The sequence below is a fragment of the Cuculus canorus genome, chromosome 15, assembly GCF_017976375.1.
Source record: "Cuculus canorus isolate bCucCan1 chromosome 15, bCucCan1.pri, whole genome shotgun sequence".
Classification (NCBI taxonomy): Eukaryota; Metazoa; Chordata; class Aves; order Cuculiformes; family Cuculidae; genus Cuculus; species Cuculus canorus.
The window spans coordinates 15,299,433-15,326,626 of record NC_071415.1 but is presented as its reverse complement, the minus strand read 5'-3'; the positions used below and the strand labels follow the sequence as shown (position 1 = coordinate 15,326,626).

The 27,194-nt window shown below is 43.3% G+C and overlaps 3 protein-coding genes across 5 annotated transcripts; 1 reads left to right on the top strand and 2 right to left on the bottom strand.

Annotated features, from left to right (window-relative positions):
* Nucleotides 1-99: 99 nt before the first annotated feature.
* ZP2 (zona pellucida glycoprotein 2) lies at nt 100-15,760 on the bottom strand. Of its 3 annotated transcripts, none has more exons than XM_054081039.1 (19): nt 15,527-15,760; nt 5,506-5,724; nt 5,357-5,430; nt 5,091-5,174; nt 4,909-5,003; nt 4,477-4,635; nt 4,092-4,136; nt 3,675-3,839; nt 3,204-3,300; nt 2,940-3,121; nt 2,409-2,538; nt 2,051-2,226; nt 1,881-1,972; nt 1,669-1,793; nt 1,229-1,418; nt 848-983; nt 665-761; nt 490-576; nt 100-405 (listed from the first exon to the last, which is right to left on the bottom strand). In XM_054081039.1, coding segments are annotated over exons 1-19 (2,301 nt in total). In that variant the 5' UTR covers nt 15,529-15,760; the 3' UTR covers nt 100-259. The 3 variants fall into 3 exon arrangements, with proteins under 3 accessions (XP_053937014.1, XP_053937013.1, XP_009564363.2); XM_054081038.1 differs by having other exon boundaries at nt 102-405; nt 2,051-2,232; XM_009566068.2 differs by lacking the exon at nt 15,527-15,760 and adding an exon at nt 8,784-8,841 and having other exon boundaries at nt 102-405; nt 2,051-2,232.
* ANKS4B (ankyrin repeat and sterile alpha motif domain containing 4B) lies at nt 8,409-14,788 on the top strand. Its single transcript, XM_009566035.2, has 2 exons — nt 8,409-9,117; nt 12,599-14,788. The coding sequence occupies exons 1-2, from the start codon at nt 8,903-8,905 to the stop codon at nt 13,665-13,667; spliced, it is 1,284 nt and encodes a 427-aa protein (XP_009564330.2). The 5' UTR covers nt 8,409-8,902; the 3' UTR covers nt 13,668-14,788.
* Nucleotides 15,761-16,791: 1,031 nt separating the features above from the next.
* CRYM (crystallin mu) lies at nt 16,792-27,131 on the bottom strand. The gene is made up of 8 exons (XM_054080995.1): nt 26,919-27,131; nt 26,658-26,808; nt 25,621-25,683; nt 23,556-23,657; nt 22,839-23,022; nt 20,425-20,546; nt 19,516-19,600; nt 16,792-18,895 (listed from the first exon to the last, which is right to left on the bottom strand). Exons 1-8 carry the CDS (start codon nt 27,089-27,091, stop codon nt 18,831-18,833), a joined length of 945 nt encoding a protein of 314 aa, XP_053936970.1. The 5' UTR covers nt 27,092-27,131; the 3' UTR covers nt 16,792-18,830.
* Between the last annotated feature and the right edge of the window lie 63 nt (nt 27,132-27,194).

The window sequence follows — 27,194 nt, the reverse complement described above, 5'->3', positions numbered from 1 at the left end:
TAAGGAGATGAGGAAGCCATCCACCCGGGGGGGAACCTTGCCATTGCCACTTGAGTCTTACCCAAAAACCTTAGGCTCTTAAAAGCTTCAGCTGCAGTTTCAGTTAGAAAATTGACCAAAGACCTTAAGAGCAGAGCCACTGTTCAGCAGACTTATCTTTCTCCAGTCTAGGGCCTTAAACACTCTACAGCAATAAATCTAGAGCCCCACACAGGCCTTTGAGTCACATTTCAATCCAAGTTTATTTGTAAAATATGCACTAATGCATTACATTTACCGTGGATGCTTTTCTCCGAAGGCACTTACGAAAAGCCAGGAAGAGTAGCGTTGTGGCCAGCAGAGAGAGAATGACAACAGCAGTCACTGTAATGATAGCCCATGCTTCCTTGCTCAAGAAAGTGCTCTCTACAACACAAGCAAAGATGTAGTTTGTAGAGATGTCTCTTCACCAAATCTAAACAAAATATTAGCACCATACTGGCTTAGTACCTTGGGTTGAAGACCATCCCTCTGGCACAAAGAGGACAGGACCCCACAAGCTCGCCACTGCAGAGTTCACATCTGGCATCCCACTCTCTACAACAACAGCAACATAGCAGAGGTGAGACCTGCAGTACAGTGGGCAACATTGGATCAGTGCAGCTAACATCCACCCAGACGTTACCTCGCTTGCTTCTAGATGATCTAGGGCACCTTATCACACACAGAGGCGAGTCGGGTTGAAAACGGTCACAGATTAGACTGCTGCAGTGGAAGTATACCTAGGACAGAGAATGAGAGGTCCATTCATTTCAAGACAATAACCGCTTCTACTTACTACTCCAAGTAGAAGGAGAATGTCACCTACAAGGCCAGGGAGGGTTTTGTCACCAGAAGCAAAGGCAAAAGTCTTCACTTCCAGCCTCTGGCGATAGTTAGCATAGCTGACACCATGACCCACAGGATGAAACACAGTCTTGTAGCTGTCCAGGTCATACTCACACCTGCCAATGGATAAGAAGTAGGTCAGAGCAGCACAGCAGAGCAGATTTGCAGGGTAGAGGTTTGGGTGTTGTTTTTTCTAAGCAGAAAGCTAGAATTTGAGGTAGAGGTGCTTCCATCCTCCCACAAGTTCCAGCATATCAAACCCTTTTACATGGGGTTCTGTTCCTAACAGTGGAATGGGAGAATTAGGAAATCCTCCTCCCCACTGCCAAAAGTGCTTCCATTTTTCTGGCAAGGCACTCACCCATCAACAACAATATTCCACTGGGGAAGTGAGCTTGGATCTTGCGAAGCTGTTGCCCAACAGTCATCCAATACCAAATGAAGATTGGGGTCATTGCGGTTCAGGACCTGAACTTCCAGGAAGATGGACTGGCGTAGATACCTTACTATTGGGTACTGGTCATCACGATATGGCTGCCTGTATGACACCTCTACAAGAATGAAAGACTTGTTGGATGAGGTAGGGTACAAAAAAACCAAACAAACAAGTCCTGAAGACATTCTGAAGCTTTTCAGCAGAAATCAATCCACCAGATAGAGTTTATCCTAGAGTTACAGGTTTAAGGCATTAATGGGAGGGAAGGATGCGTATCAGGCCATTAGAAGCCCATTCCCCCAGAACCATTCACTTACACACAGTCCCTCCCACAAGCTCCAGTTGCTTCCCAGAGCTAGCTTTACCTGGGTAGCTTAGAAGAACTAAGGAGAGGGAACCTTGATTCCTTGAAGAAGCTGGAGGAGGAAGGTTGTCCACCCTTATAGAGAGGGAAGCATCACCATTGCTGAAGGAGCAGAGGATTGTTAGCCTGTAACATAAAAGGAGCAGGTAAGTCTTACATTCATATATAGCAAATCCAGGACTAATTATTACCCAAAGAGGTTTACAGGCACACCTGAGTTCACTGTCCCTGGAGATCCTGCGCAGCGGAAGGTCTGTCCATAATGCCCTCACCTCATTCTCATAAACTATCTTGTCCCCATCAAACTGAAGAGAGATCATATCATTAGTAAGAGCATAATTAACATGTGAAGCCCTTCCCAGCAATACTGGCTACACACTTACCCAATACCTTGTCCCACACCCATTCAGTGGGACATGAAACCAAACTCTATCACTCAAAGGTGATTTAAAGGCTGGCTGGCACACAGGATCTCTGAGCCTAAGTGTATCCAAGTCTAATGGTGGTGTAGTAGCATCAGCAAGGATTTCAAAATCCATGTACCCATCCTGGGTGCACACTGCAGCTGCAACAGAGGTTCAACATGAGTCATCATGCCAGTCAGCAACAGCTCAGTCTGACAAGAGCTATCGTGTTCTGATTGGAGATAAATCAATCCTCCAAGAACATGAGAACAAGCCACCCTAAAGGACTCCTGACCAGCATGCTGGACTGAATCCGTTGCAGAAGTCAATCACTTACCTATTGGTGCATGCTGGTCACAGGGGCATTCTGGATGCATCACCATCAACACATTCTCCCCATGGAAGTGAAAAACCAGTTCTAAAGAGGACATGTAGGACTGAAGTCCTGAGCAACTCTCTCCTTGTAGCTGAAAGACAAGGGTTACTTCTCCTGGAACGTAGGTACAAGAGCTCCCTTTTAACACTTGCATGCATTAGAGCCATTTCACTTGCCCTAAAGTCACAATGCTCTTCACTCAGCTAGTTTGTTAAATTGCATCACTCCAGGAATGCCAAATACCAGTCAATTCCAAGAAGAATATTTTCACCTCCAGCCCGTTTTGCCAAGTAACTTCAAGAAACCCAAGTTACCTTTGAATGATGCCCACCTATTATAAAGTCAGTTTGCATTAATCTTAGTCACAACTGCCCTCAGATAGCCAGAGTTGACCTGACAAGTACTTAGTCAAAGCTACTGTGCTCCAATTCTCAGTAAGCACCAAGGAGCTATGATCGCACCAGTTCCTGGGACTTGAGGATCAGAACTCACCCTGGACTTCAGGACACTCCTGCTAATATGCAGCTGGACCCCTCTCTTTGTGTCCAGGGCAATCCCATTTTCTTGAAGCTGGTCCATGGGGATGGTCTTATCCTCTACACCCACAGCCCTAAGGGTCCCTGGGAAGGCTGGGATGGCAACAGTCATGTGCGTGGCATTACAGATTGCTGGCCCTGCAAAGACAACTTTGTTAAATAGAACACCAGTTTCCTCAGGGCAGAAGCAGGCCAGGTTCTTGCTTTCTCCATGCATTACCTGGTGCACAAAGCATTCTTGACTCCACAGACAGTCTGTGTTCAGGAGGGCCATATGTGAGCTCGAGTGCCACAGTGTGGAGTACCTTATCGTTGTGCTGACAAAGAAGACACAGAGCTCTGTTACAGAGTGCTCAGCTCATGTTTACGACAGCAGTGCCTTCCCATCTCAACACGCTCTCTAAAACCATCTTTTCACGAGACTGCCAGGACAGGCTGCAGCTAGAATTGTGCTCATATAGATGCCCACCAGCTGTGCTGCGTTCCCAGGCGCACACCAGGATACCCCATCTTATAGGGCCGGGCAGTTCATGGCAGCTTTGCACACACCAGTTAGCCACAGCAGTGCACCAGCTTGACATCAGCTCTGGCTGTCATCTACAAGTGCTTTCCACAGGTCTACAGGAGGGAGATACCTAACCCTCCATTAGAGAAGCCCCATCTCCTCAGTGCCAACAGTTTGTTTACCTACCTTGTAGGAAACAACTCCAGTGGCAGTGAAGGCCACCTGAAAGATGAGGTTGGGGCCATCAGCTAGATATTTATATCCTTGCTGCATGGCTTGTTCAGGATTCAGCTGATGTACTCTTGTTCCATCATCAATTGACAGAGTCCAGGTCATTGGAGTTGCTGGAACCTTCAAAGCAGGAGGTCCATGCTTAGGAACAGAAGGCACAACCACACAGAAGCAGCAAGTCATTATGCATTTTTCAACCCTGCAGGGCTGCCACCTCACAGGTTTTACATTTAAGTCTTACATTGCTAGCTTCCCAATAAGATACAAATACTCCAGAGAGGCCCTGCTCCAGCTTGGGGACATCAGGCTCGGTTTTGGTCCAAAATCCAGACACTCCCCCACCCTCCCCTTAGCAAGGCATAAGGCACATACCGTATGCTCATCACTGAGGCTTGGAATGAGTCCTGGGAAAGTGACCTAAAACACAGCACAAGGGTTAGACCACAGGAACAGAAAACAGCCTCAACTCTACAACTTTCCAAGAAAGGTCTCTTCTACAGTTTTCCAAAGCAGACAGCTGGCACCAGCATCCCAGTGTCCCCTGCAATAGGGCTGGGACCAGATCTTCTGCATAATTGACAGCCATTTGCAAACCAGCTCTTCCAAGGGCTAGCAGTCATGCCCAGGTGGACACACAGCCAGGCTTCCCTGGAGCTGGCTGGAGCATTCCCAAGCTTTCTGCAGGTCCCATCCACCAGGAAACAGCCATCCTGCCTAGCCAGCCTCTAAGAAGGATGTATAGTATTCCTCTACTTACTACCATAAAGTCTTTTAAGCAGTTTGTTGCACCAACAAACAAAGGAGTAACGATTTCATCTGCATGAACACTATTGCAGTGAGCACTGTAGGTTACATTCGTCTCCTCTTCCACTGTGTCATTCACCATCAGCCTCAATCTTAGCTGGTGCTGCTCATGCTGTAGAGAAGAGACATTAATTAGAAAGAGACAGCAGTACTAGGCAGCAGTACTCGCTGCAGCATGAGGACAACTAAAAGCCATCGAGACTAAATTCAAGCTTCAGAGCTGGTTTGGGCATTTGTAGACCAGCGCAAGGACAAGATCAATACTCATCTTAGGAGTCTTATGTGAAAGGAGGAGTTCTTGAAGTCAGAACTAGAAACCTCGTTCAACACATTCCTGGCCAGCAAAAGCTTCCCACACCCCATCGTAGAACGAAGACCCCTTTACCTCCAGATCAGTACAGTTGACAAATGGGACACTAAGCAACAGCCTCTCGTAATCCACAGTGTGGTTACAGGACACCATCTCCTCACCATTCATGTCTAGGGAAAATGGGGAATATTAGCCTTGCAGGCAGGAACCTGCTTTCAGGCTAAAGCAGAAAGGGCCAGGGCAAGAGCAATACATACCAACAATACACACGTGCCAGGAATAGTTGCCAAGCTCTCTGGAAAACTCAACTTCCACCCTGTCCCTATGGCAAGTCACACTCTCTGTACAGGGAAGACCATCATCAGCTCCACCATCCCCTTCCTGGAAGCACACACCCTACAAGCCCTCCACCTCGCCAGCCCCCCTTCAGAGCCCCCTTCCACACCAAGCCAGAAGGGAAGCAGCTCCAAGCAAGCCTAAAGCCCACAGCCACACCACCAGCAGCCCAGAGAGGCTTCATTACCCAAGAGATCCTGATCCCCCAGGCCATCAGCACAAGTGGCTAAGGGCAGCAAAAAAACAAACAGGAGCAGCAACCTGAAAGCAAAAGGAAGACTAAGTAAGAGAGCAGCTAAGGACCCGTTGCCCCAATCCCTTCCAGCCTCTACTCACCACATCCGTGAGGCACTCAAGCACTGCTGCTCCACAAAGAGCCCCATCTTCTCTCTGGCACCACAAGCCTGCTCTTTGGCTGCCCGGGGAGGATTATATAGGAGCCAGTTCAGACTCCACACAGGTGTAGCCTTTCTGCTGCCTGGGGACAGAGAGCTTGCACCTGCCTCTAGCTGAGATGCAGTCTCCTTGCTGGGAAGAGGAGGGCTTGCAGGAGACCTTAAGGTGATATGAAAAGTTTGTCATGAATTGTTGTTTTCTTCTGTTTTGAAGGCATTTTTTCTTGTTCTGATAGTGCACTGTCTTTATTCCCTGGCCACATGCTGCATAGAAAGATGCATATCTTTTTGGCAGTTATGTATTAAAAAGGAGATTTCTATGCCACTTTGATTTTCTGACAACTTAAAACAATTTCACTGATAGATTGGAACGTAACTGAGAATATTTTGTTCCTCTGCATGGGCAAATATCCAGTGCTGATACAGATCTAATTAGGAGGAAGACATGAGTGACAGTGTAAGGAAGAGAAGTTGCAAATCAGATCTTTAGACTGGAAAATCTCTGGAAGCTCTGGTTGGACTGTCGTTGTTCAAAGCTGTGGGGAAGAGGTCTGGAAAGAAAAAAAATCTCAAATTTATGCTATCTTTCATCTTCTTCAATGCTTTTGATTTCAGAAAGGCTTGTAAAAAAGCCCAAAGACTCACTTTTTTAAAGTAATTGATTTCTTGAGATGAAAGAAAGCAAAAAGGTAGATCATAGGAAGAGAGGAAAACAAGTAGTATGGATGGTAATTTCAGAATGGAATGTTGAATTGGGCTTCGAGGAATAGCAAATTTTTATATTAATGTGCCATGTATTAATGTAAAATATATTCATTTATATCTCTTTTTAAGTCATAGACCTGTGCCGAGAGCAGATTTTAGTTTCCCAGCCCAAGTGACAGTAGTTTCAATCCTCTTAAGGACTTAGAGCTGAAAGAGAGAGCTCGTCTGTCTGCTGCTGGTAGGTACCAAAGTGCTGGAAACTTGGATGAACAGCATGAGTGAAGGCAGGGAGCTGCAAAGGGTGTGACTGCCATCAGTGCTCTGTGTAGCAAAGCAACACGATCCATACAGGCAGAGAAGATCACTAGTAATCACTAGCACCAGTCATTTAAGAATTTACATTCTTTAGAAGCACTTCTCCAACTGTCATCCTTGTAGGAACATGTCAAATACAGAGTTAAAGCTCTTTTGCAAGTGGGGATAGCAAGTGTGCAGGATGCCACCCAGCAAGAAGCAGGCAATAGCTCCGATCCATAAATACACCAGAGTAAACAGCACCTGGTGTTAATAGCACAAAGAGCAATTACACTTCTGCTTTTGCCATCAATAGGATTAGCATGTGGCCGACCTTTGACAAGAAATTAACTTTCCAGAGACTCCTGAATTCACAAATATACATTATGTACTTTGGGTTTCCTCACTCATTTTTTAAATAATGAGATTCATTGTTTTTGAAAGTAATAATTATACAGAAAACTAATGAAAGAAACTCTGACGCCATACTTTAGCTTTATGTATCTATTATTAATTAGCTTGGGTTTAACTAACACAACAGAGGGGAAAAAGTGCTTCAAATATACATCCTCTAAAGAATTACACAAATGAGGCACTTCCAGGCAATCATATCCTATATAAACTGACTTGTAATTTCACAGCCCCTGATTCTCTGCTTCATTAAGTTGGAGGAAAAGCTGGAAGCCCCAGGGAGCTTCCAGCTTGCTTGTGAAATGCCACATGCAGACAGGCTGTGGGGGCTGCCCTTGGACCCCTGGCTCAGGTGTCGGTACACCTGAACAACAACCACGTCAGGATGGGTCTCAGGCGGCGCGGGTCACGCTCAGCCTCACTGTGGGAACTGGCTGCTCAAGAGGACATCCAACAACACCGTCCTTGGGCACAGCAGTTTTGCCTCTCTAAGGAGTGAAGAAATAAGCTTTTGTTGTTGTTTAAATGTGGTCCTCATCTCTGAATTGTGTAGCCACAATTACCCCATGTGACTAATTTAATTCTTCTCTAAGCCTATTAGTTCCAAGAATCTCATTAGGCAAGCAGAGGCTCACTTGCCTCCCCTTGTCTGGCCTTTACCATACCACATCTGATGCTTATAAAAGTTGCGATGAGGGAATGCGCTGGATAATACCTCATGCAAAACAGATGGCACAACAACATCACTGTTCAGGCTGGGGTCTGAGTTATCGAGAACAATGTAACAAAGATTCTGTAACCTTTCAATCTAAACAGCTTGTTTAACTGACAATAGTTTATTTAAGATAGTTCTCAACAAAAACCACCCAGAGCAATAATCATAGACGTAGCAAAATCCAATAACAAATCAAAGCTGCTAGTTAAATAATTCATTAGCTTATGGCACCATGTACCATCACAACAGAGTTTCGCCTGGGAAGACGTTTCAATTGGAAGTAGAATGGTTTTGAAGTTCTTTTCAAACCTCAAAAGAAAAGCTTCATTCTAACTACACAGGGAGTTTAAAAAGTTCACAATTTTGAGCTGTAGTCTTAAAAGAAAAATCTCCATTGAGGCTGAGAAATTTAGCTCATTTGATGTTGAATCATTTACTGCATTTTAAGTTGAAGTTTCTGGATGGGACAAAGATGAACAAATACAGGGAGTTTAGAAACAGATGGAGATTTTGTTTGGTCTTTTCTTTTTCTTTCTTTTTTGTGATGCCCACTTTTGTGACATAAATAATAATAAAGCTTGCAAAATCCCAGAGCTTCTCTCCAGTTGACGTGGTGGTTTTTTTGCTTTACCTCTAAATAAAACTTGGAACAATAGTCTCCCACTTAGCATGATACAGAGTAACTTTCTTTTTAAATCGATATTTTCAGATGTTAGATGATAAAAATCCCTCTGAAATCAACAATTTGTGTGCAGAATTAATCAACAAGTTGTTTTCAAACGGGGCAAACCAGTAAGTGATAGGTTACAAAGGACTTCACCAGTAAAGTTAACTGCTTATGCAGTTCATCCTACAAAAACTCAGGGATACATTATTACTTAAAGTGAAACCCAGTCATACTGACAGTCATGGACTTTTGAAGGTTTTTTTGGAGTTCAAGGTCCTCTTGAAGTTTTCGCAGAACAGTTAAGCAAAGACACGGAGAAGATTGATAAATTCGCTCTACATTTAAGTGGTCAAATATTCAACAAGTGGTAAACTGCAGGGCTACCTTTCAGAAAAAGAAAGCATTGGCCACACCATTGCCTTATTACCTCTGCAGAGCTCCAGATAACTTGTCTGCTAGGATGAACTTCGCCTCCTCATTTCCATCCTCACGCGGATGTCTCAACTTGTAATCATTAAACCATCCCTGTAATGGAAGGCTGACTGTATGGTCTGGATATCGTTCAGAGCTGCTTTAGGAAACCAGAAGTCGCTGAAAATGTCAAGCAGGTATCACAAAGCAGCAGCTGATGGCAATTTGGATGTCTTGAAAGAAGCCACAAGGAAAGACCTCAATGCTTCAGATGAAGATGGGATGACGCCTACCCTTCTGGCAGCGTACCACGGATACCTAGAAGCTCTGGAAGTCATATGCCGGAGGGGGTAAGTCAACCAACCTCCATCGCTTAAAGCCTGTGGCTCAGAACTATGATTAGCATGTCGTGTTTCTAATGTCCCGGTTACCTCAGACCCAAAAGGCTGAAAATCTCAGTCATGTCTTTCAATACATCACCAAGAACTGTTTCTCTCCATTTGCTAAGGTTCATTCCCAGAACCAGCAGGACTGTGTCATTTATGGATTGGACAGAGGGTGGTTAATGGGACCTGGGACCTTGCCTCCTCGTCACAGAGAAGCTGGCCAACAACCTTTGATGACAGCAAATCTTTGGTTCTGTAGAGAAATGCATTGTTTGAAACATTTCTAGCAAAAAAATCTTTCCCATTTGTCTCCAAAGAGCAGTCAGTAGACACCTTTGAGGGTTTAATGCTTTCCAGAGGCAAGTCACAACAGATAGTTTTGAGACAGCAACATCTGAAACTGTTATTTCCCCACTTTTTATGGCACTAGCAGCTATCATTATGCTAAAAATGATAAGTGTTTCAGAAACTATGGCAGGATCCTTGAAAAGGCAGGGGAGGGAAGGTTTTCTACAGGTTTATTTTCTAGTAGCAATATTTCTGTTTGTTATCATTTAAACGCGCTACATGCTTAAAATGTATTATTGATATGGTATTTACCTCACCACCCTCTGCACTTTCTTGCTTGGAGCCTACGTTTTAAGATGCGATTCTGTAATAACATCTAATGAAAGAAAATCTTCTTTTCATAGTTAATAAAATATTATATATAGAGACATAGTTAATAAAATATTGTTTCTGTGCTGAGATGAAGTTTAAGTTCATCTGTGTTTTCAATAATAATAGTTTAAAGAAGATTGGAGGGAAAAGTTGAATAACTATTTGGATGTATCCGAGTTTTCTTTTATTAAAAACAGAGTCTTAAATATGTAATGCAGATAGGTTTGTCATAGATTTACTTTGTAGATCATTGAGCTCTGGTGTGGCTGTAACAACACAATAAAAAGGACCTTTGGACTGCATGGTTATTGCTGAGTCCCCAGAAGAAGGAAAAATAGATTGAGAGTTTTTCAGGTGTTATAATTAAGGTAGCTCCAAAGAAATATCTAGACTTGATAAAGGTTTGTCCCTGAACACCTAGAAGATGGAACAATCAGCTAAGGAGTGGATGACAAAATAGTATTTTTCGAAGTTTGAGTGAAAAATATGTCTTCTACCATATAAGCTGTAGAAATTAGAGCACATGACACAAAGATCAGAACTTCTGTGTATTTGTTATTTAATGTATTTCTAACTCTTTCTCTTGTTAGAGGACATCTTTGGGACAGTATTGCCCTCAAGGTCTTCAAACGTACACATTTCCCTTTATTTTAATCCAAGATTTCTTGACACAACCAGCAAGCTGGGGATGTCAGAGATATGGCTGTAGTCTCACTGGTTTTATTGGGAGAAGCTGAATTTTAGAAGGTGTTCAGTCTGTCCTGTGGTCAGTTAATGTTTTCTTCTAAAAAAACTATTTTCATTATTTTTAACAAATTCATCCTTTCCTTGAAGCAAAGATTTCCTGACAAAGGCACAGAGCTACTGGATGGTTTTCTTTAGAGTAGTTGCAGATTTTAGAGCTTTGAAGCTTGCCACACGCTCAGCCCTTGGGAAATGTAGCAATATGAACAATAAACTCCTTTCATGTTGACACAGTTTGTCTTCCCAGGCATCAAGAGGCATTTTCTTTACTTGCATTCCAGGTACATAAATAAAGTCAAGAGCAAGTAGAAGATCTGTTCTCTTTTGCGTTAGCCTTTTTCTTGGGAAAGCAGGGAAAAGAGGAGCATGAGAATCCAAAGTAGACGTCAGACCCTATCTAAAGTACCACCGAGCTAGGAACAAACATTCTAGTTTGCAAGTTGTTAGAGGCTCAAAGGCTGGCAGTCTCCAGAGAGAAAAGAGATGACAAACAGCTATGAAGAGACCTGGGGGAGGATGGATAACCCAGCACTCTCAAGGCTCCGGATAACGCAGCCTGTTTGCTAGTTGTGGGAATAAAGGATCCGGCACGCTCAGCCACAGTCGGGCGGTTCCGCAGGGCAGACCCACAAAAGCAGGATTATGTACACATGGTTTCCATATGTCTAAGTGGAGGAACTTTGATCCTCAGCTGCCGTCTCCCTGTAGAAATGCCTGCACTCGGGCAGTCTGGCATGCTCAGGCTTGCCGTTGATTCTCAGTGGGAGCAGCTGTCTCAGCTCTGCAGGGACCCCTGACTTCCCTCCTGCCTGTGGCATTTCAGGCTGAAGGATGTTTTCAGATTTGGCCCTCAACAAATATGTTAGTGCTTTTCTTCAGAGATACTCAATGCCTGAAGGTGAATTTGTGACAGGACATGCCATTTCATTCATAGCACAACTGCCATGGAATAGAGCGGCCAGACATTGAAATGCTTCAACTCCCCAAAGTAGAAATTCCCCTTGTTTGTAAATTTGGCCCCTGGCTCTGAGGTTATTAAAGGTTTTGGGACACCATGGCTGTCTCAGTTATCAGTCGCAGACTACTCAAGCTCTGTTCTGAACCTCTGCTGATGTTGATCTTGCCAAATATGAATCAAAAGGTTTGAGCCAACTCTCATCTGCAGGCAGCAGTTCCATGTGAAATCAGTGCAAGAGTTAAAAAGAAAGCAATCCTTTTCACTGGCTTTAAATTCAATTGAAAAGATGTGGTATTTTATTTCTAAATGAATGTCTGCTTTTCAAATCCCATGAGAAAATGAAGCTTAAGGAGACCAAAAGAGCTGAAGAAAAACAATTGCATCTATCTCAGCTTAATCTAATAGCAACAGAGATGAATGTAACTAGTACTTTACTCTCAATCATTTACCTACCAGAAAACCTTACTGCATGGGTTCATTAAATGTGTATCTCTGTGGCCAAGGAAGAATCCTCCTAATAGTGTCCCTGCATCTGACACGCAAAAGGGATGAGTCAACAAAAAGCCTTTAAAATATTCCACTCAAAAGCTATTGAAACAATTTTGCCATTAATTCCAGTAGCTGCAAGTTAAAGCCCGAGCCCTCCTTGAGCCGCTAGCAGCCAAGCAGTCAGAGCTGCGGTCCCTTGCCTGCACACAGGTGCCTGTTCATTTCTGCCCTGTTGCAGGAGGCAGGCGAGACCAGCAAGCGGCAAAGCAAGCCTTGCCCAGAGCCCTGCCAGACACCTTGGGATGATACAAAGGAAACACCCTGGCTCCATTACAGGGAGTCGCAGTTTTACTCAGCCCCGAGCTTGCTTAGTTCACAGAAAGGCAGGAATTGGAGCTTATGGCCCCCACACACAGCCGAGCTGCGTGCATGTGTACGTAGGTGCAGTGCTGTCCTAGAGGATGGAGGTAAGCTGGCTCATTTTCATTGGGCTGGACTCCTCAAAGCAGAGCTAAACGTTTAGCATCTTTTCAATCCCACTGCAGTGCTGTGTTTGGTTCCCTCTATCTCACTGTATGCTATTTCCCTTCTCAGAGGTGATCCGGACAAATGTGACATCTGGGGGAATACGCCTCTCCACCATGCTGCTTGCAATGGTCACATCCATTGTGTTTCTTTTTTGATCAACTTTGGTGCCAATATCTTTGCTCTGGACAATGACCTCCGCACTCCCCTGGAGGCGGCTGCCAGCAGAGACCGCAATGAATGCATCCAAATCCTGGACAAAGCTGCCACCGAGCAGAACATGCTGAACCCAAAGAAGGTCTCCAAACTCAAAGCACAGGCCCAGAGGAATGTGGAGAAACAAATCAAGGAATGCGAGAAGCGCCAAGAGAAACACCAGTATGAAATGAACCGGAATTATATGAAAGAACAGGTTGGCACAGTAAATTCTTCCAGAGGGACCCACTCCAGAGTAAAGTTGCCTAGTCTCTTCACTTCAAATACAACAAATTCTTTCTCCAAAAGTTTAAAAGACACCTTCAGACTGAAGGCTAAAAGGACAGCTGACAGTACGAGAAGCCAGGAAACACAGAGCAGTGACCAAGATACAGGTAGGAAAACTGTGATGCATTTGTTTGATGAGAAAGAGGAGGATGAGTTACTGAATGACCTTGGAGAGATAAACCTTTCTGGAAATGACAGCCAAGTCTCCATTTTCAAGCGGCCAGGTCTTGGCAACATCGTTTTTGGAAGGAATTTGGCTGCAGATGTAAATCCTGGAAATGTGTCTTCTGAGAAAGAAAGCATAAACTTTAAGATCTCCAGTGAGCTCTTTCAGTATGAAAATGCTGAGAATGGCAGAGAAGATGATGCTGAAAATGGTGTTGCTAGCCCATGGCATGAGGAAGAAGTCATTTGGGATGATGAGGAAGTAGAGAACATGCCCCTGGAGGTATTCCTGGCATCACAGATGCTGGATGAGTTTCTTCCAATCTTCATGAGGGAAAAAATTGATTTAGATGCACTGATGCTATGTTCTGATGAAGATCTACAGAGCATTCAGATGGAGCTCGGACCTAGAAAGAAAGTCCTGAATGCAGTGAATAAAAGAAAAGAAGCCCTCAAGAACCCTGGAAAGACTAGAGATACTTGCTTATAAAATACCATGCCTCTTACTGCAACCTGCACACTGATTGATTACAGTTTCCTGTTTCCAAAGAGCATGCAATTCTTTTCAGACATCTGCCAAAGCAAAAGGCAGAGGTGTTACCAATTGCCTTAGAAAGTACAGAAGGAAAAAGATTTTTCTCTTTGGATAGATGGCTGTGGCATACAGGATATTAATTCGAGCAGATTCTGCCCTAAAGAAAGATTGTGAAGGTAAAAAAAAAAAAGCTCTCAATTTAAAGCTTTTTCTCCCTGAACTGTTTATGGAGATGGATTTCTTTTGGTTTGAATAACTTCAGCTATTAGTGAAGGCCAGCCACATTACACTCCTTAATAAAACCCTTCCTTTCTTCTCCAAAGCCACAATGCAAAGAGCATCTCCAGAGCCTGAGAGCTTTGAGTTTTCTCCCTTAATTTCTGTTTAATTGCTACAAACCAACGTTTCTGGTACTGATACGATAGAAATAGCATCTGAATCTTGATTTCAGCTATGTCTGATTGATTAGAATAGCCTCTGAATGAATGGAAATAAGACTAACTTACAGCAAATCTTGTGTTCTTGACACTAAAGTGTGTTGCTGTTGTATTGAAATTAATTTAAAAATACACAAAGTACCTTGCCAAGAGATGTTAAGTGTAAGTTGTATATTCTTTTCTCGTCTCATTAACCTGGATGCAGTTGCCAGTGCCCACCCATCCCTACGGCTGCAGCATTGTCTGGGGGGTTGGTGTGAACTCAAGGGCAGGACCTGGCCCATCGATCCAGCCTATCCAGGTCCCTCTGCAGAACCCTCTTGCCCACAACCAGATCAATACTCCCGCGCAACTTGGGGTCATCTGCAAACTCACTGCAGGTACCCTCGACCCCCTCCTCCAGATCATGGATAAAGATATTAAACAGAATTGGGCCAACACTGTGCCCTGCGGATCACCACTTGTGACTTTATTACTGCATTCTTTCCTCCTTGGATTCCAGCTTGAGTAGGTTGATATTTTTTTCTGGTAAACAGTCACATCACAGTCCTGTTCTGTATAACCTTAAATGATTGCACAGTAATTAAATCAGAGGGCGTCCTCCCAGACTGTGCTATGAACCTGCTGCCTTTTTTTCACATTTGCTAAAGACATTTCCAAGTGTTTAACAAAGCAAGAAGGAAAACAAAGCAAGAATGTCCCTTCCAACACAAACTATTCTATGATTCTATGAAATGATGAATCACATATCTGAAGGCATGTGATAAGTGGATTTTGAGGGGTCAAATCCTGTCATTCTCGGTCCCATAACTAATGAATTTTCTAGTTCCCCATACAAATAAACACTTATGACCTGCTCACATCACACCATCAAAACACCAGCGAGTGGTGTCACGGAGAACCTGCCTGGTAAATGCCATTTTCACCGAACAGCTTCAGCCAGCCTGTGATAGGCCCCAAGTATCTCTAAAAGGCACCAAAACTCTGCCTTTGTGCAGACCCATCTGTCAATCTGCCCAACTGCTGTGGCTTTTCACAACCAGAAATGATGGTAGAGACTTATCAGCACATAAATTGACTCAGTTGTCACAAGCATCCAACGATTAGGTACGTCCTTAGTCATCTGCAGTAACTCTCCCAAGCCAGCAGACCAAGCTCAAGCCCCTTGTCCTGCTGGAGCTGCATCTGTGACTGAATGCCTCAGACACAACACTTCATTTCAGAACCCCAACACATATATCCTTTATGTTATTAAATTCTTCAAGAATCCAATGCTGCTAGTCTTTTTCTGACAGGGGGATCCTGCAATTTGGCCTCTGCTATAAAGTAGCCACATGAAATAACTGGGAAAAAAATATAATAAAAAGGAACACTCACATTTCCCTTCTTTCCACAGTCCTGGTTTCAGCTGGAATAGACTTGTTTTTCTTCCTAGTAGCTGGTATAGTGCTGTGTTTTGGATTTAGTGTGAGAATAAAGTTGATAAGACAGCGGATGTTTCCCTTACTGCTGAGCAGTGCTTGCAGAGCCAAGGCCGTTCCTGCTCCTCTGCTGCCCCACCAGCGAGTGCTGGGCTGCCCAAGGGGCTGGAGGGGACACGGCTGGGACAGCTGATCCTGACCAACCATAGGAATATAGAATCATAGAACAGTAGGGTTGGAAGGGACCTTAAAGATCATCTAGTTCCAAATCCCTCTGCCATGGGCAGGGACACCTCCCACTGGATCAGGGGCTCCAAGGCCCATCCAACCTGGCCTGGAACCCCTCCAGGGATGGGGCAGCCACAGCTTCCCTGGGCAGCCTGGGCCAGGGCCTCACTGCCCTCAGCGTGAAGAAATTCTTCTTAATGTCCAGTCTAAATCTGCCCCTCTCCAGTTTGTACCTGTTCCCTCTCATCCTATCACCACAGGCCTTTATGAACAGCCCCTCCCCAGCTCTCTTGTAGCCCCTTCAGGTACTGGAAGGTCACTATAAGGTCTCCTCTGAGCCTTCTCTTCTCCAGCTGAACACCCCCAACTCTCTCAGCCTGTCCTGGTAGAGAAGGTGCTCCAGCCCTCCCATCATCTTTATAGCCCTCCTCTGGGCCCATTCCTTCCACATCCTTCTTACACTGGTAATTCCAGAACTGGACACAATACTCCAGATGAGGTTTCACAAGAGAGGAATAGAGGGGCAGAATCCCCTCCCTCCCTACTGGCTGCGCTGCTTTGGATGCAGCCCAGGACACGGTTGGTTTCTGGGCTGCGAGCACACATTAATGGCTCATGTCGAGCTTCTCATCAACCATCAACCCCAAAGTCCTTCTCTGGAGGGCTGCAATTGTAATAGCCCAATGCAAACTCCAACCAAAAAACCACAGGATCTCACATGATCCCAGCCAAGTACAAGGTTCTGCTTCCTTAAGGATTTAATATTCTGCCTTGGACAGACATCAGGAGGAGGGAATGTGCACCATGGGACACTGACTGCCAAACTCAGTATCACAGTGGAGTAGAGCAGTCTCTATTTTTCCCTTTACATTCAGTGACCTCATTTACTGAGAAAATAGTCACTGCAACAACTTGAATAATTTCTTCTTCATACTCAACCCCCCCAAACCCAGAATAAAAGTAACATACAACAAAATAAAATTCAAAGAAAACCAGAAGTATCTATTTAATTGTAATTTACACACAAGTTACACAATTTCTAGAGACTGATTTGTAAGAAAAAGACATGTGGAAACAAGGGCTATGATTTCGCCCAAAAAATTCTAAAACGGAATCCAAGCAATTCCTACTGTAACTGAACCAAATCCTTTGTGAATTCAGAGGTACAAAGCTGAAGACAGGCTCCCAGAACCTCCTCTTGCCTATGAAAGCAGAGATCACTGTGGGTTTTCACAACCAGGTTTTTGGACTGGTTCCATTGACTTTTAAAGTGCATAGCCTGTAGAAGAGTAAATGTGAAAATATGTGGTATTTGTCTTCTTCCCAAACACTATCTCATTTCAAATTACAGAACTTGTTTTATACAGGCACAGAACCAGGATAATACTGTCATGACCACCAAGTTCAAGTTCCCTCACAGTTCTTGAATGAAAATGGCCGTCACACTTGTCTCACATTAATGGACTTCTCTGCTGCTGAAGTCACAGGCCAAGTCAACACATACATTTCTGAATACTTCAGAAACTTCAGTAAAAGAAAAACCCAGAAAAACAGAAGAGTAGTTTTGGTACAATTAAACGCAAAAGCTAATAGAGAAGTTTCTGTTCTTGTTTCTGCTGATATAAACAAGACCAACAGATCTTGTTTATATCCAAACAAATCCCTTTGGATCTATTCACTTACTAGTCTGATACCTCTCCATGTTAAAATTCCAGAGTTTACAAACTCTGTCACTTACTACATTTCCCAACTAGCTTACACCAGGCTTATAACTTGGAGTATTACTTATGTCACATGCACTGTACTCATTGACCTCTTCTATACTTACTTATGGACCACCAAGAGCTTTAACACTAACTGCTTCTGAAGCTTCTTCCTGTCGCTCCGCTGTATTCTATTGGCACCATTATAAAATGACCACATCATCTAATCCTTCCACAGAATGAAAGAACACCCAGCACCCTGCATGAAATATGTAAGTAGAAACAAAATTTCACAAGGCACAACTCTACCCTGAGACAGGAATTTCTTTCCAAGGCAACAGCTATTTTTCAGCAGATGCTCAATCTGTTGTGAAGCAATCGCATAACACCACAAACCTGGAACTCTTCCTTATGTAGAGCATCACTGGGTTCCTCCATCAAGAAAGGATAATGGGAACTCCTACCCCAGCAAATACCCACTGGGACAGAAGAACAATTAGCAATTAATGCACAATACAGCCAAGCTGAAAATATTTGCCTGTATACTTGAAGCTTATCCTACTGAAACCAGTTTGCATGGTTCCAACCTCAAGTTGCTTAGAAAGAGAACTTACGGACACCACAGATTAATAATCATCTCCCCACAGAATACAGATAAGTTACATCAAAACACATTTTAGTGCTCACATTTTGAGTGGCTCCTTGGAATATAAAAAAGACAATATACCACCTAGGAACGTACTAAGGGATGCATTGAGTCCGGTTTCCTCCCATCTAAGACATATAAAATATAAGCTCCGATTTTTTGCATTCTAAGTCTTCCTGAGCCAGCTCTTTTAGGAAAATAGACAAAAATTTAACTGTATGGAGGCATCTATGAACCTCCCACTCAGGCATGTGCTCTTAAATGAAAAAAAACATTGGGTTTGAGGACAGGGAAGGGAGCTTGTGGGCAGTGAAAGTAAGGATACAATTACCCCTCTGAAAGACATGAAATCTACCCATAGACTTCTGCTACATAATCAGGGAGGAAAGGCTTTGATTTCAGAAATATACTAAAGTATGTAAAAATACTCTTGGTTAGTATCACTGCAAACATCTAATACTTGCTGTTACATGAGACACCTGTAGCATTACTGCTAAATGTATCTAACACTTGCCATTAGAAAAAAGTAGAAATTAATCTATTGCGAAAATTTTACTTTTCATTCTTGAATGTCCTAGAAGGGACACATTCAGAGAGAACTGGTGCCTTTCTTGTTAAGAAAAGATCCAAGGAAATTAAGTGCAAACAATTTTCTTGGCCTTGTTGGCATTGCAGACTTCTCTTCAGTTGCCAGCTGACCATGAGTCATAGACAAATTTTGCCGCCACTGTATCTTCAACCGCCATCCCTGAAAAATAATTGAAGTCACCTTCAAGCAGTACTTCAGGTGTACAAAACTGAGCTTCAGAAAGCAACAGAAGGACTCAGGAAGTCATCTAACTGGACAGGAATAGGAATCATTCCCCATCCCAAACACCAGAGGTTATAGCCCCCATGTAACTGTTAGGTGTGTAATATGTGTTAATGAGAATGAAACTCATTTTCAGTGTTCATGTCACAACTTGGTCCTTTCAGACCTCCTTTCCCCCAGCCATCACCTCCAACCCTCCAGCACACTGTCACGTTGTCTGTAGGTCAGACAGACTCCAGGGGCATAACAGCAGGGCATTTGGGTTGGAGCTGTGTTAAACAACGCTGCAGTCATGTGCTGAACAATCATGACATGGAAAACATACTTCATTCTATTGTTTGTTTGCTCTCCTATCACTTTCCATTACATCAGTCCTGCTAGATAAATAAAAAGGGAAATAAAAAGGGAAAATGCAAATCACATCCTAGTTTCTCTGGACAGTGCACTGCTACAGCAGCTTTGAAGATGATCAGCAGCTTTCCCATGCGTGGCTGACCTAATAAATTGCAAAGACATTGTTTTCTGGCAGGCCTGTACACAGGAGGGGTTGTTCTTACCCAGTGATTTAAACACTGTTGTTTTCTCAGGCAGGGCTGGTTTTGTACCCTGCAGTACCTCTCCCAGCTCAGCAAAAATCTCTGCCTGGAAAAGAAACACAAATCTCTTAATATCCATACGCATATTAAGAAAAAACTTTTCTGAGTCACTTCAAATGAAAGAACTTCTCCAGTTCTGCTCTCCTAGAACTGATTTCTTTCCATGCTGAAGCACATCAGTATTCAGACAAATACAGAAGCTGGAAAGAAACCAGAGGAATGGAATCTTTCTCAAAAGAAAAGCAGCTGTCACACTTACCTCTGTCATTGTGTTAGTGAATAGCTTGTTACACAACAAAATACATGAGGTTCCACACATCTTACACTATCTGGATCTCCTATATTAAACCTTAAAAGTGGAAACCATATTTGGTCTGCAAAAGCATTAAAAGAAAAAAATCCACTCCATTAAAACCTAAAAAGAATCCCTGCCATCAAATTCCTGCATGAACCGTCTGCTTGGCTTCTGTTGTCCACTCTCTAGAGGTCTGATGTATCACACTGAAATAATATGAGAAGAAAGTTTCATGTTTTAACAAATAGATTTGAAAAATACTTAATATTACCAACTACTGCAAGAAATGCAGGTTTTTCAAAACCAATACTTTGCTATCATACACAAAGGCCAATGCTTAAAATATGCTACTGCAGTACGGTGCCATGTAATAGTTGATGCAGAGGTTGCATGGTTGTGGCATTTATACATCCAAGTCTCAGTTTGAAACCAGTTTCTCTTTCAGTCTGTGCCTGGAAAGTGTTAACAACTACATCTGATGCTCTATAAGGTTTCTACGCAGCACATCATCAGTACCAACTTGTTTCAAACAAGCCAATTGCCACAAAAATCAAGTTCATAACTTAAAGCCTTACCCCTGATAATATAACATCTCCCGATTCTGTCAGAGCAGCCTCTCTAGAATCCACAAATAGAACGGAATTCTTCATCAGTTCATCATCCAGTTCCCTCCAGTCTGGTCTGCTTGCTCCAACAGCTAAGACAACAAAACCAATGAACTTGGGAAGAATGTGTAAAACATATTCAAATGGCAATTTGTTCAAAAGATGTGTGAAGTAACAATGGACATTATTGTGGAAAAGTAAGATACAAACAATCTGATGTTAGTACTGGAGACATGTCGATTGATAAAACACAAAAATAAGATGTGTCTGAGCAACTGGGAGAAAGCCTGGATTTCTCCCAACCCGGCCTCAGCTGTTACAGACCAATACGTGGCCTGTTTCTGCAAGGTGCCAACCCCCTCAGTTTCCACTGATGTCAATGAAGGATGACATTGGGTTCAACCCTCCAAATCGCAGCTCACTGAGATGTACAGCATCCTTTATCTTACACAGATCCTGCTGCTGACAGAAGCCTTATATTCCCCATAAGCACAGCCAGAACAACTGGAATGAACTGTCCTTTGCACTTTCAACTGCTGAAGCGTTAAACTGCAACTCTTCAGGAAGCAGCAGTGAGATTCTTCCCTGCCCATGTTCCCAGCCCTTTGATGCACTGGTCAAACTGCTCCTTCCAAACAACACTGACAGAGAAGAGAAAGGGAGGTAGCTCTGCTTAACCCTCTCATCTCATATCAATACCAGAATTGTGTATAGGATACATGTAACTATGTACAGGTACAGAGGCCTTTGCTAGAAGCCTTTAAACTGAGGCCAGTAAATAAGTGCCAGTTACTCTCTTCTGCTTACAGAAGGCACCATTTGAATGAACTTTGATCATATGGTGACCCAAGTCAGCGAAGATAAGACCACAGCTCTTCTGCAGACAGTGACCTGTTTCTACCACTGCTAAATTAAGTTTATAATGGTTTTTGTTTTTTTGGTTTTTTAAACAGAGTATACCAACACCCAGCACAGTTCCAAAATATTAAATATTTCATGTTAGGATAGCCTTAGCTACCCAGAGCTGTCTGACAAGGATAAGAACATCATCTCCCTTTGCCTATTACCTCTTGTGCCCTTGTCTTTCATGAGACCGTTATCTAACACCTTGAATTTCATAATCCTTTCATTTGATCCAGGCTGTTCGTCATTTGTCCTGTGTCTATAGAATCTGAAACATCCCTCAATTATCCCCAACAAATAAGAACAAAAATTATTGTGCAAAGACATGCGCATGCAGAGTTCAATGGTACTAATTAAGTTTTTTTAACCTATAGCCTTCTATTACTTCCTTGGAACTTTATAAACAGAACAAGTTGAGGATTATGGATTTTTACTTAGTAGAAACTGAAAACAAATGAAGGAGCTTAACTTTAAATATAACAAGTATACTCTCAACTTGCTATGAGCTAAAACTGTTACACTGTAGTCAAATGCTTTTCAAAAGCGCCCAACTCTTACACAAGAATAAATTCCACGTTGCTCAACTGCCTCTTCAAACAGCATGAATGCCTCTATGGAGAAGAAAAAAGGCAAAGAAAGGAGAGAGGTCTTTGTGCATGTGTCGCCTCAGTGACCATAGAACTTAATTGATTTTGGTTCTACTTCTGGCTTCCATGCAGTCACATAACACAGACAACAACATTCAATTACAAAGGACTAAATTGAGTTTGAAAAATCGGTAGGATGCTGCTGGAACGTGGGACCTTCCGTTAAATTGTTCCCATTGACAAGTTGCTTTTGTCTTATTACCAAACCATTTGGAAAGTGCACAAGGTCATCTGAACCAGGCCCACCAATTATAAAATAAATAAATGTGGGCATGTCCAGAGACTCCAAACCATAGTGTGGCAACATCATTAAAAGGCAGGCAAAAAGAAAAAAGCCTCTCAAACCTCACCATAAACAGAGGTCAAATTGTGAAGTTCTTAACCCAGTTATTGTATCTTTCTAACTCTAGTAATAAAAAAAGAGTGAGAGTGATCAGCCCAAAAAAGAACAAATAGAGCTCACAAAACGGGGTGAAGACTGCTGCCAGGGAAAACGGTAGGATGAGCAGGAACGACTTGGAAAATAACATGCTTGTTTGGGTTACTTAAACAGAAAGCAAGATGAGCATCAAGTGAAAACACAGTGGCAAAGATGATGCACCACAAGGGAAAAAAACATCTCTCATGCTTTAGCAAACATCCAGTGCTGGAATATGCAGGAGTTTGGGCTATAGACAAGCAGGAAGACAGGGCTGGAAGAGTGGTCCTCACTAAAGGGGAAAAGTTGAAATGGAAAGAACATCCTTTCCAAGAAGCAGAGTATTGCTTTTCAACAGTTTTCATGCTAAGCAATGAAAAAGTAAACGCATCCTTTAAACAAAAAGCAGAGCATACCATTGATATGAGCACCTGGTTTTACCCACTCTCCAAATAAAATGGGTGTTGTTGCCATAGTGACTGTTATAATCACATCGGCCCCATGCGCTGCCTCCTGAGCGGAGGAGCAGACCCGCACCGCACCATCAACTGAATTAGCAAACTTCTCCGCATTCTCCTTGGTACGGTTCCATATCCTGACCTTCAAGGAAAAAAAAGAAGAAGCAGATTAGCTTGGAGAATTGCTCCTTGCTGAAACAGAACACTGCTTCAGTTTCCAGCAGATAATTTCAGCAGTATCCTAAACATGGGGTTTTTTCCCCATTTAATGTTCTGAATTTCACATGTGTGCAGCTACACTTGAATGACTGCTTTGCAATGCCACAAATAAAAGCTCTGTGTAGGGCTGTATTTATAAAATACAAATATTTCCAATAAATATATTCAAGGGAAAGCATAAAACACATCCATGTATGGCACACAGGGTAGGATGTTCTCCTACAGAGAGAAAAAGACATCTGAAACTTGACTTTGTTTCCAATTTTTTTATTTTAAGAGAAGATCATCATCTGAGCAAAAAACTCTACACCTGCTCAGATTACTCTTGGGTTCAGTAAAAACAAAATCAAAACATGATATACTCCTTAACTTCATTGGCTGTAGTGCAGTTTATTTATATTTAGCGCTCCTGAAACAGGGAAAAATAGATGTATCCTGTTAAGATATGTCCATTACCTCTTTAAAAGAGAACAGCTCCATGAAGATATCATAATGGCTGTAAGCTTGGACGCCAGCTCCCAAAATGCACAGCACTTCTGCAGAAGCAGGCATTAACAACTAAACAGTATAAAACAAAAATATTTAAGGACAATATATTAACAGAAACAACTAATATATATTAAAATACTACAAAAGTAGTATTTCCAAGCAGTATCCTTGGAAAACAGAAAATGTTTTTACTGTAAAGCAATATTCAATTCCCACTATATATGTTTTCTTTAAATGCAAAAGCTAGCATCAATTAGCACCATGTATTACACCTAGGTGACTAATTGTAAAATCTTGGTGGTCTGCACTGGCTGAAATCAGGGTTCAATACCAAAAGCTACATCCTGAAAGCGATAGCTGCATGGGTAAACCCGTCCTAGTAGGCCCAAACTAAACTTTTTTCAATTCATTGAAGCTATAAATCAGACCACAAACCTCTCTTGGCATTGTACCAGCCAGGCTATGCATTCATCAGAGTGAAAACAGGGAGGGTTCTTAAGAACAAATATTCAGTTCTGTGATCACTTTTGTTTTCCTGGTTTAGTTCTTGTGTGGGATTGACCAGCACTTGGCAAAGGGGAAGTGGGCTGCTGGAGTCCAGCCCTAAGCTATCCTTCTTGTCTTGTTTACGCATTTGCTGTGCCACTTGCTTCTGTATAGAAAGCTTTAGAATTGTTTAGACTCTCAACACTCATTCTGCTGCAAATAAATTGGAAAAAAAAAAATCTAATTTATCCCATTTTTCGAGAGCAAGGACTCATTTTAATGTTCCTTTCAAAGACTCTGAAGCACTGATTTCAAAGGTTCCTTGCATAAAAGCATGAGTCTTTGAAAAGCAAATGCCATTAAGAGGACAAGATGACAACTATGACGTAAACTCAAACAGTCTTGAAAATGTCCCAAAACAGCAGATGACAATGAAGGATCTGATCTTGAAGTCCCTTAAGCAGCCAAGCTCCTTTGAGACCAGCAGAGCCTTGGTTGTGTAAAAACTGTCAGAACTGCACAAGTATAGAATGACTGAGATGAATGAGGTCCTATAAGCTCATGTCCGAGGAATCCATTGTAGATTGTTCTGCCCCTTGGACCGGGGAAGCTCTTGGGGACAGGTGCTTCACTCCAACGTTATGCGGGTTTAGCTCTATTGCCATGGATAGAGTCATGCTGGCATGAAGACTGTGGTCCGATTTATAGCTGGCATGAAGACTAACGAAGTGGTGAGATCAGCCTTCAGCCTGACGGAAAGCTGATGGGTGAAAAACATCTATTTGTCTGGCCCTCTTATTGCCGTGTTCTTTGTGGTGGAGGCTAAAACCCTACTGTGCCATGGATGTCAACTTGCTCTCTTCCCACTAATAGCAGCCCAGTCAAATATAGTTTTAAAGAAGATCTCAAAACCTCCAGTTTTCCATCTGAAATTGAAGTGCTGTCAAGCAACATAGAGCAAGACACACCTCACCTGTCTTCAGACACAGAAGCTTATGGCTTAAGTCAGGGATAGTCATCTGGACATCTTCCAGTGAGAGAAGTCACCAGACAAGACATCTGGCTCTGGACAAATCATCTGTCTATCCTCAGCACTAACTCTGAGGACTCACATTGTCCTCTGCGAGTGTGCTTTTTCCCCTTCTTTCTCCAGGTTCAGTGCAACTCACCTGTCTCGGCCCAACAGCAGAAAACTTATATCTAAACAAAACTGATTTTACCACCCCAGCTGCATCACTCAGAGCCATAAAGGAGTACATTAAGACAATCACAAAAGAAGATCAGAGAGCACAGAACAAACCATAGAAACATAGCTTGGAGTCCTTCTCCAGTCACACACAAAATGTTAAAGCCAGACATGACTCACTCCAAATAGAAAACTCTACTTTTAAGCTTTCCCTGAAGGTACATACGTTATCATGTATTTAATTTAAAGCTGTATTTGATGAAAATCCACATGCACTGAAAACCACTTACATAAATCCCTCTAGTTATTTTATGTAGAGCAGCACTAAGTCTGTCCTGAGTTAGGAAACAGAAGACACACCTTGGTAGCGATCGCAGAAACGGCAGCTGTTCTTTTCGCTGTAATCACACTGCCATCTAGGAGCTTTTAAAAAAATAAAATGTTCAAACAGACTGAAATGAACACTGGAAACATGAGTAAATACCAAACGTTTTTGCCAGTTTGTAAGTTAAATGATATTACAGGGCACAGATAAAAATATAAAAGTTGGCAGTTACTCCTATAGCAAGCACAAACTATACAAAAATCACACTGAAACTGGTCAGACTTTCTATTCCAGCTCTTCCATGTCAATCCACCAAAACAAATGGAATAAAGACCTGTCAGAGCTGACCCTCTGGTAACTCTCAGAGCTCTTTGTGAGCTGCATGCCCCTGGCTCACCAACACACGGAACAGACCAACATGACTGTACCACCCTGCACTGCAGCAGGACCAGAGCAAGCTGGCAGCAGTCCACGAGTCCTGCACCATCTCAGCCTGTACGAACGGGTGACAGACAGCCACGAATCCCGTTATCGCGTGTCACAGCCAGCGGGGCACTCCTGCCTCAATGCCTATCAGCTACTGCATCCAAATGGATTAAGGGGCTTAAAAAGTTGACATGTTTTTGATTACAGTTTAGGAATAAAAACCCAATATAATTTTCTGGACCAGTTCTGGCCTTTTAATAATCATTAAAGTGTAATGATAATCAGCCTCTGGATTCTACTACCTGTCATACAAATTCTAAGTCTCTTCAGATTTAAGATGGTTCAAGATCAATTCTTTATGCTGCAAAACTGTTGGTTTTTTCCTTCTAAATACAAGGTAAACTGCTCCCGGTCATTTCTCTCTCCCCATCAGCCCGTAGGCCAACAGAGTCCCTTCAAACCACCAGCAGAAGTAAAAGAGCAGAGAACAGTTTAACACATATGAAAGACACGAGGCTTTAGCTCTGATCCTTACGGCACAAACCTGTTTTCATTGACGAAACAAGTAAACTCGGAGCACTCTACAGGGGCTCCAGGCTCTGAGAGCCAAAAGGAGGAAGGGACCAAACGAACGCGTGGAACTCACAGCTTTTAAAGTGCCGTTTCTCGGGTCAAACAAGAGGACCGCCGCCTGGTGAGAGGGGACGGAGGAGTCCTTCTTGTGCTCGTAGAAAGTCACCAGCTTGGTGGTGAGGGCGTCCTCGGCGGCGCTGTAGGCGGGCATGACCCCCAGGAACCTTGGCAGAGAGACACCCCGTTACTGGGGCACAGCCGAGCGCGGTTAACCAGTAACTGGGCATCAAGGACCCTTTGGAACGCCCGCCCGCCAGCCCGCCCGCCGCCTCACCCGCCGTGCCGCCGCACCGGCACCACGGTGCGCACGGGCTGCACGACACCTCCCGCTGCGCCGGCGGAGAAGTTGGCCAGGGCGGCCTCCAGGCCGGGCAGCAGGAGGCTGGCACGGTGGAGGTGCCGCTCCACCTCCTCGGCGGGGATGAACAAGGGCGCGGCGGAGCCCATGCTTGAGCTCCTGGCAAACAGAACGGGGGGACGCGGCCGCGCGCCCGGTAAATAGGCGGTGAGGGCCACGCCCCGACCACGCCCATTGGTCATCCCGACCTTG

Bases quoted from the DNA above. Each gene is read 5' to 3' on its own strand.
- ZP2 (XM_054081038.1), bottom strand. The intron at 4,636-4,908 runs GTAAAGGGGTCT...TCTTCTCTACAG, and splicing joins TCAACTGTACTGATCTGGAG to CATGAGCAGCACCAGCTAAG. The intron at 2,233-2,408 runs GTAAGTGATTGA...CCTCTGTTGCAG, and splicing joins TGACCAGCATGCACCAATAG to CTGCAGTGTGCACCCAGGAT.
- CRYM (XM_054080995.1), bottom strand. From the start codon at position 27,091: ATGGGCTCCGCCGCGCCCTTGTTCATCCCCGCCGAGGAGGTGGAGCGG. The intron at 25,684-26,657 runs GTGAGTTCCACG...TTTTTTTAAAAG, and splicing joins GAAACGGCACTTTAAAAGCT to CTCCTAGATGGCAGTGTGAT. The intron at 23,658-25,620 runs GTGTGTCTTCTG...TATACTGTTTAG, and splicing joins TTTCTGCGATCGCTACCAAG to TTGTTAATGCCTGCTTCTGC.
- ANKS4B (XM_009566035.2), top strand. From the start codon at position 8,903: ATGGTCTGGATATCGTTCAGAGCTGCTTTAGGAAACCAGAAGTCGCTG. The intron at 9,118-12,598 runs GTAAGTCAACCA...TTCCCTTCTCAG, and splicing joins GAAGTCATATGCCGGAGGGG to AGGTGATCCGGACAAATGTG.